We start from the raw sequence: 12,985 nt of genomic DNA on the forward strand, positions 1-12,985 counted from the left end.
CCCAATCAACCTACTTACTTATCCACTTGGCCTGACGAAGCTTTTGTGTCAGAAGCGGAACGTTGCCCAGCAATAAATGCACCGATTGTTTACCAAACCTCTATGAAACGATGACTTCCCAATCGGTCCCAAACATTTTTCTTAATTGATTGAAGATTATGGGTGCGAGTTGATCTGCCTAGGTGACCAAGTGTTCAAACTACTAGCCAAGAGATCACAAGTTCCACATTTCCTTGGGTTTTTGGAGATGCACACTGCCAGTTACTCTTGATACAAATGGGACAGGTGTAATTCTAGGATTCTCGGCAAAGACTGCCTTCAAATACAGAACGAAGTTTCCACACTGGTAAGAGACCACAGTTCAAACTTTTGATAGGGACGTTATCTAGCATGTTGGATAGAACCAGATACATACTGAAGCACACATCCTATCACACCAAGAAATGGTATATGAGGGTAGAATGTTGTTAGGCTTGATAGACAGATGAGTAGTCACTTGATTAGCAAGCGAGCAACACATTTTGGTAGCTGAAAATGTCAAATTTTAACAAAATCATCATATGCTACCTATGAATCAAATTCCCTAGTGACCCATTTTCACCTAAAGTTTGTTAGTTCATGCACAATTTCACTGCAGATTGCCAATCACTCAAAGTTGACGACAGAGTATTTTTGGATCTTGGGTGAAAGGTTGGATATGTCAGTATCCGCCCTTCTACGGATTTTATCGGCAACTGAGGAGAGGTCAAGCATGAATTTCGGGTTTCTTCGCTACACACCATTCCTCAACCCAGAAGATTGTGCCGAGTTCGGATTTCTACTACCTTGGATTAATGTGACTTTCACCAAGGAGATCGGCTGTAATTTCCTGGATATTCCGGTAGGTCAGTGGCTAGATTTCAGTGATTCCGTTTGGTTAGCCACAGACGAATGAGCGTGGTTATTGAATTTTTCACAGTTCAGTAGAATGTGGCCATCACTTGTTCCCGAGTAACTCGATATTCAGTTTCTTTTCCAGTAGGTCATCGAGTCAACTGGCCCTTATAAGTAGAGTCCAACCCAGAGATAAGATAACCATTTTTGCCCCTGTTTAACGATGAATAGAGAACAAATACCAAACCGTCACAGCCTGTGTCCTTGGGTCATAAAAGCTGAAAGCAGTGCAAAGACGGGACAACAAAACAACTTTCCAGCTGATTGGTTGATTTCAGCAAGTCACCTGAACAATGCCAGGGTAGTAGGAACGTTTGTTTCAACTACTTTTGTGTACGTTGTTCGGGCCGGTGTGATTCAAACAGCAACACTTCGCTTATTGCTGGCATTTTTGCTAGTTTCCATCTATTCTATAAGGTGAACCTTGGTCCAACCGCCTACGGATTTGTGAATCCACATATTCTCCTACCCATGAAGTCATCGAATACAACAGAATGCGTACTTGTTATCAGGCTACGAATGATTTTAAATCAAAACTTCCTCGAAATCTGCCCTCATATCGTATTCTGGTAGACCATTCTTCAAACGCCCGTAAAGCAGCTAGTTAGGGATTCGTTCTGGTTCCATACGCTCCACCTGACCTAACACGAACATCTGGTCGTCAGTCCATGTGTTCTCGAATCTCAACATTTTGGTGTTTTGAAGAATTCAAATACTTGGGGTCCGATCTGCCCAATCTGCGTGCTTAACTGTGCGCGCGGCTAAAACCAATCGAGGATTCGCAGATGACTGTCGATGTCTCATTGCCGTACCATAGCGTAGACAATACGATAGCGCAGCACAAAAAGACTGTTGTTTCCACTAGCCTATCACGGGTGTGCTGAACACGTTTCTGGAGTTTTCCAGAGATAAAATCCAATTTTCTGTCGATCATCTAGTAGGTAGTCAGAGTGTTGCTAAGGTACCTTTTTCGTTCCCTCTGACCACTGAATTTGACAGCTTTTCGAGCGGCTGGATAGCAAAGCAGCCTGGGTTTACGTCTACACCAAAGGGAGATACCTCAGACGCAAATGTCGACTTTGGACACTACACTTCCGACTGAGAATGTCAATAAAGCACAATGCTTTGCGTCATGTAGCATTCTTTTGGACAAAACGTATTTGGCGGTGATACCCTTTATTCACACCATCTCACATCTGAAACGTTGGCACCATAACGCGTGTCATTGTTGTAAATCTGCAGGCGTATTTCCACGAGCTCGGAATCCTCCCAGATTGGAAATATTTGACAGGAATTACGAATTCATTTGAGGAGTTCACCCTCCGAAGAACGATTCGCGGTGTTTCTCTGTCCACCGAATCCTAGCTTCTTTAGTTCAGGGGTTAGAACGCATAGCGATTGATTGCATTGTGAACATTTCTTCTGTATTTTTTCTCACTGCGAAGATCAATTCAGTGGTGCTCCTCCCCCATCTAAACTTCGCCTACGATGAGATTTCTCTACAGCCTTCCAATTCATTCTTCAGCTGCCGCAAGCATTCTGTGAGATTTCCCCCAGTGGTTTGATATTATTCTTTGGCGATAGAGGTTGACGACTTATTCAGTACTCGACTAGTATTCTACTAGTGTTCTAAGAAATTGCACAAGTGTGTACGACGAAACAATTATCCCGAGCAAATTACTTCCTCCGAGGTATCTCCATTGCAAATGTGTTTTTATTCAGCCTATTCTTCGTCCACGGATGTCCGTAGAGTTGGATCTGACAGACCCTTTGATAGAGTCTGAAATCACATTGCACTTGCCGACTCAATCCTCTGATATCCGGCCTCATGGACTGTTCTTTTGTTCCGCCCCTGTAGTGTTTTCAAAGGTGACGCGCATCTATATTCGTATCAAAAATGGTCCGGGATACGTTTAGAGTTACGTACCAACTTGTTAATGAATCTTTTCAAAGCATACTTGTCGGATAGTGATATTTTTAATAAGAATTCTGTGCCATCTCTTGAGTGTGTGCAAGTAGCCAATCAGATTTTTTCGGGACAGATCACGTGCTGTCAACCGTAGACCCCAGAGCTCCAGACATAAAGAAATTGTTGTTCAGTCAGCCGATTTCAAGACGCCCGTCTTTTTTATGAATTCCTAACAAGTATTGAGACCTAACTGAAAAATCAGTTCGGTGATCACTGTGGACTAAATAAAATTCGACAGTTGGGTATAAAATCTAGCTTTTTCCCTTTATGAACAAGATACTAATGGTGTGTGTTTTCACAAACGAGGGAAAGTGATCTCCTATGGAATGCATTCGAATGGTCTTCATTCTTAAACTGATACATTTTGACTTACTAACGGTTCTGTAGAAGATGTATCTCATTCCAGCCAGTTTTTTCTAACCGAAAATGGGGATTTTGAGTGCTCTATCAACAAGCGCTCTCGGCTTTTCAGGTCCAGTGTAATGAAGTCTTGACACTCCAGGTTTCAGGCTTCCGCAGTCGAGTGACGTCAATCCCTAAATGCAGTCATTTTCATCATTGCCAGCGACAGTGGCGCTTCATTGACGTACCTCCCTGAGCTTCGGTAGCCACGTGACGTCAACCCCTAAATGTAATCATTGTCATCATTGACAGTGACAGCAGCGAACAGTGGCGCTTCATTGACGTACCTCCCTGAACAAAATGTCTTCAAGTTTGATTGGAGTTGTGAATAGTAGTACGTTTCCGACTACCCCGGACAGGGATTTCAGTTGTTTTGACGTAATCCACCTCTGGCTTCCAGTGTCCTGGTTTGACCATGAACACGGTGAGTGGCAGGGTTTTCTTGAGCGAAAAAATTGTTCGAAGCCAATGACCGAAAATTTCGACCCACTTGTTTGTAGTGGTTGAAATCACCCTGAGACGGAGACAGTGAGACGTAAGTTCTACTCCAGATGCTATTTTGCCCATCATGTGCGTTCTGAGTCGCACCTGTTTCGTGTTTCTTTTTGGAATATATTTTGACCATATTAGTTAAAATGCCGATGGTCACGAAGTTGGGAGTGAGCAGTACTATTTGTTCAGACCTCTCTTTCTCACGAGAGGCGTCACTACTGCCTCCAAAAATATGGAAAAGCGGGCCACCTGAAGGAGACACCTTATGTGCCTCACAGTCCTAGAGGCGGTACGGCTTTACCTCCAGACGGTTACATAATACAGTCACTCATACCATGGAGGCTTGCTACCCTCCTTCTGTTTGGTTGCCATTAGTAAACAAAAAAGGATGAGCGGGGCTATATCCTGTCTAAGTGCGAGTTAATCACACTGCTGATCAGCCGCTCGTGGCCGAATGGTTAAGTGTTCAAACTACTAGCCGGGAGATCACGGGTTCGAGACTCATCGGAGTTTCGTGAGATGCGCACTGCTGATGATTCCCAATAAGGATGAAACAGCTGTACAGTGCTTCTCGGCTTTCCCGCATAGATTGGCTTCACTTACAGGACGAAATCTCCACAAAAATCCCAAATCTCCTCACACTACCAACAAAAACGGACCAAATATTTTAGTCAGCTTAGCGAACAGGGCTATCGCAGAATATGTGACCATGTACCAGCCTCTTGCTGGAATCGAGGTGTCAACACTTCTGGGGGGCTAATATAAACCAATATCTAGGTGATATTCCAAACCATGCTTAGCACTCACAAATAGATCAAGCCCTCTTGTTTGGCGAGAGATCACTCTCAAGTCAGGTACTTTTCATTTGTCTTTTGCAATACTCTCCTCATTTTACTTCGAACTTACTCCGTATGTGGTTCTTTTTCCACGCAGGATCGTGCTTCAGCCATCATCCAAGCGGTCCTAGTGCTCTACCGGATATACCTTGAATATATGCGTGTGGTAGAGGACCCTCAGATTGTACAATGTGATGTGAGACCCTATCCGGTATACGTGCACGGCTCGATGTTTCGCTCCAACTTCCTTCTGGTTAGTAAATATCTATCAACACGCGCTTGACATAACACATTGGTCCTAAAGCCCACGGCGGGCCTGACCGTTTTTAAAGCTCATTAGTTTGGAAAAGTTCACGAGTTCGAATCAATCTTAGAAACCAACGGAAAACCGACTTGTTCATAAGTGTCAAAATGTGCTCATTTTTAAAGTGGGTTGATATCAACGCAAATAAACTTGACTTAATTACCAGGAATTCATCTAAATTAACCGTTAACCCTAACTCAGTTTGGAAACTAGCGAAAATTCGCTTTCATTATATAACCGGTATTGTTAACCATAACCTCAGAAGGGTAGTTTCAGTTAGACACAACCGAAGACAGGCTACTTCTCTGATGATTCTTCAGTATTTTAGCCTGTCAAAAAGGATCCACTGTGTAGCTCGCCAGATGGCGAATCAGTACTCATACCTAACCCTTCCGAAGTGCTGTTCCCTATTTGGGGAGAGCATTTCAAGTGTTAGTGAAAGTTGATATGGTGAAACAAGTCTCTTTCATTTCAAGAAACAGGGTACTCGTCAACTCTTGCATAAAAAGTGGCATCTTTTTACGCTTTCCAACTGCATGAGAACAAAAAACGAAAAATTTGGCTATTTCGTCAACGATCATCTAACCAAATAACTACTTCGCAAGTGTCTGTTAAGAAGACCGAGCGGGTTCGACTTTCTCTAACAGATCCGGATGTTCGCGAACTATCTACTTCATTGTGCTGTCTTGACTGCTCTTACCATGCCCTGTGTATGCTAGGGAAGAGAAATGCATTTATGGCCACCCAATTTTACTGCATCTGAACTAAAAGTGACAGATTATAGTTGGGCAAGTTCAGTTCTACCCTGTCGATGAGAACAGCTGAAATGATCGATGAACCAACTGGATCAATAGGGTAACGGGTGTGCGGGTTTAATTAATACGTCTTTCGCCTCCAACCTTTGGAATCTATAGAAGACTACCTGTACTCCTAAACACTACTGCAGTAAAGACAAACCACACGGTTTAATACTGCAAAAGATTTCTAGCTGATAATCGGTTCTGTGCTAACCAGTCTCGAAGTAGCCTTCAGTGAAAAAGAAGTAAGGATGTTTTCATAAATGAAACTACTCACATGGTTGCTGAAAACTCTTCGACAGCCCACGACCGGTTTCGCCTTTCCAGTTCGGGCTCATCAGGTAGGCGCAGTCCCCGAGTTTCCATCAACCTTATGTTGTACTTGAACCCAAATTGCACTGATTTCGACAAATACACTCATTTGCAAATCAATTTGGTTTTCACGAGATACTCAGATGAATCTCTCGTTTATGATGTGATGTTTCCTTTCATCGTGTGAAGAACACAGTTAATAGTAGCGACCTTTTCTTTGGAAAAAAAACAAAATTGTGTATTTTCACCGTGAGCGAAACAAATCCCATTATCGATTAGGAAAAAAGACAATAATCCGGGTTCTTGGGGAAAAATTAGCTTTAGACACACCCAACTGTCCCGGGCTTATCGGATCCATGATCACGATCTAAGAAAACTGAACGTCTTTTGCAACACAGCTGTTGACGCTCCAAAGACGCGCGCATACACGGTGGGCTAATATCTATTTCTGCATTCACACTGCAGTGCGTCGATGAACACTGCACAGGAAGGGTAATACCTTTGAATGTTTGAACCCAGGCATGCCTGCAATCAAATGAAAGCACTCTATCCGGTGTAGATTCGACCTATTGATACCTGAATGTTGGAAGCGTGGGCATTTCCAAAAACAAAACCATGATGGACTGACGGTTTCTGGTTGTCAAGTCACTCGAAGAAGCCAAGAATATGCAGAAGGGAGCTCGGCGGTCTGCACCAGTCATAAGATTTGTCAGATACACGATGAAAGTTTCGTACTGTAAATGGGGCCAATCTGCAGTTGTTTCATCTCCATTGGGAATCATCAAGCGTAAAGATCACACAAAGTTCATGACTCTCCTCCTAGTGGTTTGAACCCTAATCCGACCAGCAGCGAACAGCTGACCAACTGGCCCTCAGCTTCACTTTAGCCGATGACTAGTGTTTGCCTCATCGTATATTAAGTTGTTGGAGTGTCGCATCTCAGGCAAGGAGCTGTCCAACCTTTTGGGTGTCAAACAACAGTTCGGCCTCAACTGAAGGTTTCGGTGTGCCCATGCCCCCTCCACAAGTTCACCAGAAGCCATCACAGCCTTGGAAATACAGAATTAGGACTCAATTTGATGACCATTCAGCAAGCTGCCAGAGTGGCAGTACCCCATGAAATCTGATCCGGTCTTGATTTGTGAGTAAGCATTGAAGAGCGATTGCACCGTGTCACTGTCTTCACGTTGATGCAACATAAACAAAATACCTACTTGAAAGGGATGATAGACAGGCAGTTCGTCACCTAAGGGAGAATTTTCCACACACGTGGACAGCGAAGGTAATACAATAACTCTTTTGCATTTGACTATAGTTAACTCTCTGGTTGTGAGTGGAAAGATTGATACCAGGCTCTTCGAGTAACCATGAAGTCACTTAGATACAAGTAGTAAAGACTACACACTAGCGCCTAGGATCGATTCTACGGAATTAATCGATCTCATGTAATTTCGCGACGTCTTATTCAACTGTTTGTTCACCACTTAAACACAGAAGATACTCTGAAGACATGAGGGAAAAATGCAGGAAGCTTGAAGAGTAGAGCTGTAGAACATCGACTTTTGGAGGGCATTTTGCGACCACAACCGAAATGTCAGGGAACTTCGATGCAGGTCGATTTTGCTGTAAGATGAAAAGCCACTTCTGAGAGGATAGGCGTTGCCCAAGTGCAGGACAAGTAAGATGTCAAAAGGCCCTTCCTTACTGCAATACGGGAAACCCATGGAGGCCTCACATAGCCACAGCCTTAGCCCAGCCTAAGAGTGGCCCTTCTCGTTTGACAATCGGTCATTCAGGATGATCAAAGTGTTCAATTTCCAAACTTAAGATGCGCGGATCACAAGTGATCGCACAGTTTGAGGAAGATATGAAGTATAGTCCTTCGGAAAACCCGGGAAAAGGTGCTGTTGACTCACTTACCAAGACTGAGGCGGTATTCATGGGTGTATAGTACAAAAACCGGAAGGCTTTGCGATAGTTTTTCCCTTGGAGCTCATATCGGCAAACGTTTTCATCGGCGATTAAGAACAAATTGTTATCACAACCAACCCAGAACCTTGATCCTTGTAAGTGTGACATGAACAATTCAGAACCAAGGTCAATAGCTCGAGTCGCTACTGGACAATGTCCGCAAAAATCTGCGATCGAAATCAACATAAAGCTGCTGATGACGATTCAAGTGGATGGTTCCTAGTCCGGTAGTACCCGCGGAAAATTCACGTAGCATCTGAATGTCAAAGCCTTACACAAATTCGTCGAAAACAATCTACTTAGTGAGGTGTATCATATCGCAACAATAAACATATTAGACCTTGGAGTTTGCTTACCAAGTGACAATTTTCATCGAAAATGGGTATCCAGTCGATCTCACTAGGAAGCAGTGTACTCTCGGAGTAGCGTGATGTAGTTTCATCTCTTCCGCAAAGTGCGGGCTAGCTTTGTTATTCTTTCAAATGTGATGACGTATGCCCCACTATCCAAAACCGTTTGAACTCGATACTCAAGCGGACTTTTGACGCTGCCCGAAATTATATTGACTGAAGAAACCATGTGCTTGCTGCCTGCATCTGTGGGAGACGATTCGCTTTTGTTTGAAATAAACGATGTTATCTATCATTTTGGCTACAATTACGTCACCCAAAGAGTGGAGCACATCAGGACATGCATCACTGAGTATTTCCGTAGCCCATCTATTGACAGCACTAAGAAGGGCCATGAGGAAACATCTGATGGGTAGTGTTCGCCACGTAAACCCCTCAACAGCTCTGATAGTTGTTTTTTCAGATTCCATCCTTATTATTCCTGAAGTTGATGCCATTCACCTTTTATCCCTTTATCCAGACAAAAAGTTGCGTTAAATACAGTACGCTGGGTTGTTAAGTGAATACTACAGACGAATTCCCCTCCCTAAATATATTGAAATGTCGCGAAAAAAATACTTATTTTCAGGCTAATTTTCGGCTGAATCTTTTGTCTAGCTGAAGAAAGGCCGCCTCAAGTTTCAATTGGGATGAAACTCGAGATATTGGGGAATATTTTCTTGGCATAAATTGCTTACTTAATGAGGTTGCTAAAAATCCTTTGATAGCCCACTACCAGTTTCAACATCATTACTGCATAGTAAACAAGCTTGCGTCATTCTACAAGAGGAACACTCATTTGTTTGGTTTCATTTGTAGCATGAGCCTGTCGTTACACGGCACATTCTGCGAAGATTCAGTAGAGTCTCCCGTGGAAGCCAAGTGTACAACTGGGGTACCACGGACAGGGGAATGAGCCAGCCTGTTGAGTCTCAGGGAGGGAAAAACCGGTTGTGAAATGTCGAAGCATTTTCATGAATTTTATAAGCGGTCTGTTCCGCCTAGACAATGGACTCCAGTCTTGCTTCTATCACCCGCTCGGCTGGATGAAACCAATCTTATTTACACCTGGACTCATCCAATCAATAAAATTTACTTGTGTTACACTTTTGTAGCGTTCCATCGATATCCGTCCTAATCCATTTCCATCTAGCGTGAAATCACGTGGTTTTAATTGACGCAACGGCTGCTCTAGGCTTCCTCGTCTACATGTCATGGCCTTTTGAACTTCTTCGAAAATGACGTCCTTAAGAAAGGTGTATGCAAGATCACAAAACTGTAAGTAAAGCTATGGCTGAGATGTCTCTGCGGGAGACATCTCTTCCGCGAATCAAGCTCATTTGAACCTGATTCCCGATAGAACCCTTTACTCAGTGACGATGAGTCTTGTAGGTCTGTGCATTTTTTTGCATCCACAGTATATCTGACGGTGAAGTTGATTCGAATTTTGTGGACCTTTCCTATTAACAATTTGGGCAAAGAGTCTAATGAGGACTTTCCACTCTCCCTTTGACCTACGGTCAAATCTTTGACGGATCTCTATGGGCTTCGAAATCTAACGAACGTTCACTTCCTGGTATCACATTCTGCTGCAATGATAGACGGTTTACACCTTCATGATCAGTGAAATGTCGCTTGGCTGCCTTCACTACGACATCATAAACGAGAGATTCAGTTGAGTCTCTCATGATAACCAAATTGATTTGCAAATGAGTGAATTTCCCGAAAACAGTCCAATTTGGGTTCAAGTAGAACATGAGGTTGACGGAAACTCGGGGACTGTGCGCCTACCTGATGAGCCCCAAGAAGGGCGAACCTGGTCAAGTGGGCTGTCGAAGTGTTTTCAGCAAACTTGTGAGTAGTTTTTTTCATGAAAATGTACTGCGATATCTGGAATATCGTGCCAACTGAAACATGAGGCGGCCTGTGTGCAGCACAATCAGTTGTAGGACATCACAAAAGGGAGACTCAGTTAAGTCTCTCGTGAAAACCAAATTGATTTGAAAATGATTATATTTCTCTACGACTTTTCCTGGAAAGAAAACAGGTAGACTGATAAGAGTTACAATTCTGTCAAATTTTTTTAAAGGTTGTTCAGTGGGAATTATTGCTTTATAAATGTGTGCGAGCAGATTTACTAAAGCTCAGGCATACCGAAGTGACAGTCGTGAATCACCCTAAACAGCATCCCACATCTTTACACACACACAAACAAACAGGGTATTAACGTCCACGTATGGGAAACGGTTACGTTCTACTCACTGGAAAAACTTCCAAATCGATCGCCTCGGTTTCGGGCGACGGCCCGTATCAACGGATCGACAACCAGGGAACTTACGAAATTCGGGAAGTTCTTGAAGCATCGAACGATGGGTTCCGGTCTATTCGCGAATCGTTTCTGGAGTTTTCATGGGCGGATGCTGAAGCTTGGAACAGTGATTGTAAGTTCTGTATTTGATAACTAAAGGACTACATATTCTATATAAAATCATCTTCGTTGTGACATTTTTAATATCATAATAGTGTTGACTAATATCCGACCTATTTGCAGATTGGATGGTTTGTGGCTTTATTGATTCACTGCTCGATCTGACCGACTGACTGACTGATGGATGGATGGATGGAACTATTGATTGACCGAGCGATTGATTGATTGACTGACTGATTGATTGATTGATTGATTGGTTGGTTGGTTGATTGGGCAATCACTTGACCACTGAGTGACTTTTGCACGAGTTGGCCATCCAAAGGAATCTGGTAGTCCCTGGTTTTGAATTAATCCTCTCTTGAATTCCGTTGATTCTCTTCTAACAAAATCGCACACATTATTGTATTCCACAAAAGAGATATAACGGAAATCAGATACACAGAGCAAACTAGACACAAATTAACCCTCTACAATGAGCACTTCACTGGGGCGGCCAGGTTTTGCTGATACTGTCAAATTCCAGCCATGACTACCGTCGAACAGATTCCCAAACAGGGCGTCTCCCGCTACACGACAACATTGCGCCACTGCATAGTTTAATTCAAGTACCAGCGCAAGTCCCTCCTCTGTTGAGGTACCACTGCTGACCAATCCTGTCAGCGTTCGTTTTAAAGTGGAATTATTTTGCACTATCACCACAAAGACAGGACGAAAAAGCCGGAACTTTGACTTCACATCTGAAAAGCAGAAATCCACAAGGGGAACGTCAAGTGTCGTGTATCAGTCGAATCGGTGAATGAAGTTCCGCATTAGACTTCGTAACATCATATCAAAGTAATCAAGCAAGGAATTAGGCAGTATGCCAATATTCAATCAGGTTACGGCGCTGCTCTTTGCTAGCTAAATAAGCGCGAGCATGAAGAGAGGAGCTTCCCACCTAACAACGCACTGATAGTACCTCTTCGAATTACGACGAGACGTCCACACGTCAACTACAAAGCTCGGTGAATAGATGAACGGGCACCTGACTAATAAGTTGAGTAAATTTACAAAAACACGAGTTGAAGAAGCGACGATTCGACAACTGCATTTAAATGCCAAACCACTATCCAACAAGGCACACTTTCCACAAGCCATGACCGTGTCTGAACTATACTTGCAAACAAGGTCCAACCAAGCCGTGGTAATTGGAACCTAAGAGTTGTAGCTCGTATTGATTGCCTTAAACGACACATTGAAAATCGCTTCTATATGTAAGGAATAACACAAAACTATCAAGTTTTATACACTGTCCATCGAACTGCTTCAAATTTGTGCAGTCTCAATGTCATTCAAGTGAACTAAGATAAACCATGTGATTCCAAATAGCATTACATATGTGTTTTGAAATTTGCTTTCTTGGCAATGCTCTGGAAGTTCGGCAGCTCGGATGCATTCTCTGATAAGTGACCAGCTAATTGTTGACTTGTTTTCCCGGATTTGTGGTTGACTTGCTAAAGTTTCGTCATCAACCGGTCAAATAACAGAGAGGAGACATCCAAATCGACCAACCACGCTCCTTGAGATAGACAAACTAATCATAATGAAGACAACCAACTGCCAATATCAACTAACCACCAATACTAAATATGAAAGGTGCACCATCAACTAATCAAGCGACAGGAATGTGAGCCATGATTCAATACAGATCACGGAAGGACCAACCAGAGCAGGAAAAAATGGTCAACAATTTCAGCGTGTAGTGGAGGATTCTGACGGACGAAATACAGACCACAACGCGACACGGATCAAGATCATACCAATTAGACTTCAACTAAAATGATGGCCAATATCCAATCAGGTTACGGCGCTGCTCTCTGCTAGCTAAATAAGCGCAAGCATGAAGAGAGGAGCTTCCCACCTAACAACGCACTGATAGTACCTCTTCGAATTACGACGAGACGTCCACACGTCAACTACAAAGCTCGGTGAATAGATGAACGGGCACCTGACTAATTACTAAAGTTGCCTTCTCTTCAAGACCACAAGATATAATCTACCTACAGAAGAAATAAGGGACAAGTTTGTTTAATAAATTTACTCGCCCTCTTAATTAATTGATTACCTGCCTTACTTACTTACTTACTAACTTACTTTACTTACTTACTTACTT

General features: G+C 43.0%; 1 protein-coding gene across 1 annotated transcript in view; it reads left to right on the top strand.

Annotated features, from left to right (window-relative positions):
• Positions 1–11,839, top strand: part of T265_14366 (hypothetical protein) — a gene marked incomplete at both ends in the record, with an annotated part of 16,587 nt that extends 4,748 nt beyond the window's left edge. Inside the window, 5 exons of the mRNA XM_009173329.1 lie at positions 638–880; positions 4,730–4,885; positions 5,984–6,208; positions 10,625–10,846; positions 11,734–11,839. Of these exons, the coding sequence (XP_009171593.1) occupies positions 638–880; positions 4,730–4,885; positions 5,984–6,208; positions 10,625–10,846; positions 11,734–11,838 (951 nt within the window). The remainder of the gene's footprint in view (positions 1–637; positions 881–4,729; positions 4,886–5,983; positions 6,209–10,624; positions 10,847–11,733) is intronic.
• Positions 11,840–12,985: the final 1,146 nt, after the last annotated feature.

The sequence above is a fragment of the Opisthorchis viverrini genome, assembly GCF_000715545.1.
Source record: "Opisthorchis viverrini unplaced genomic scaffold opera_v5_184, whole genome shotgun sequence".
Lineage (NCBI taxonomy): Eukaryota > Metazoa > Platyhelminthes > Trematoda > Opisthorchiida > Opisthorchiidae > Opisthorchis > Opisthorchis viverrini.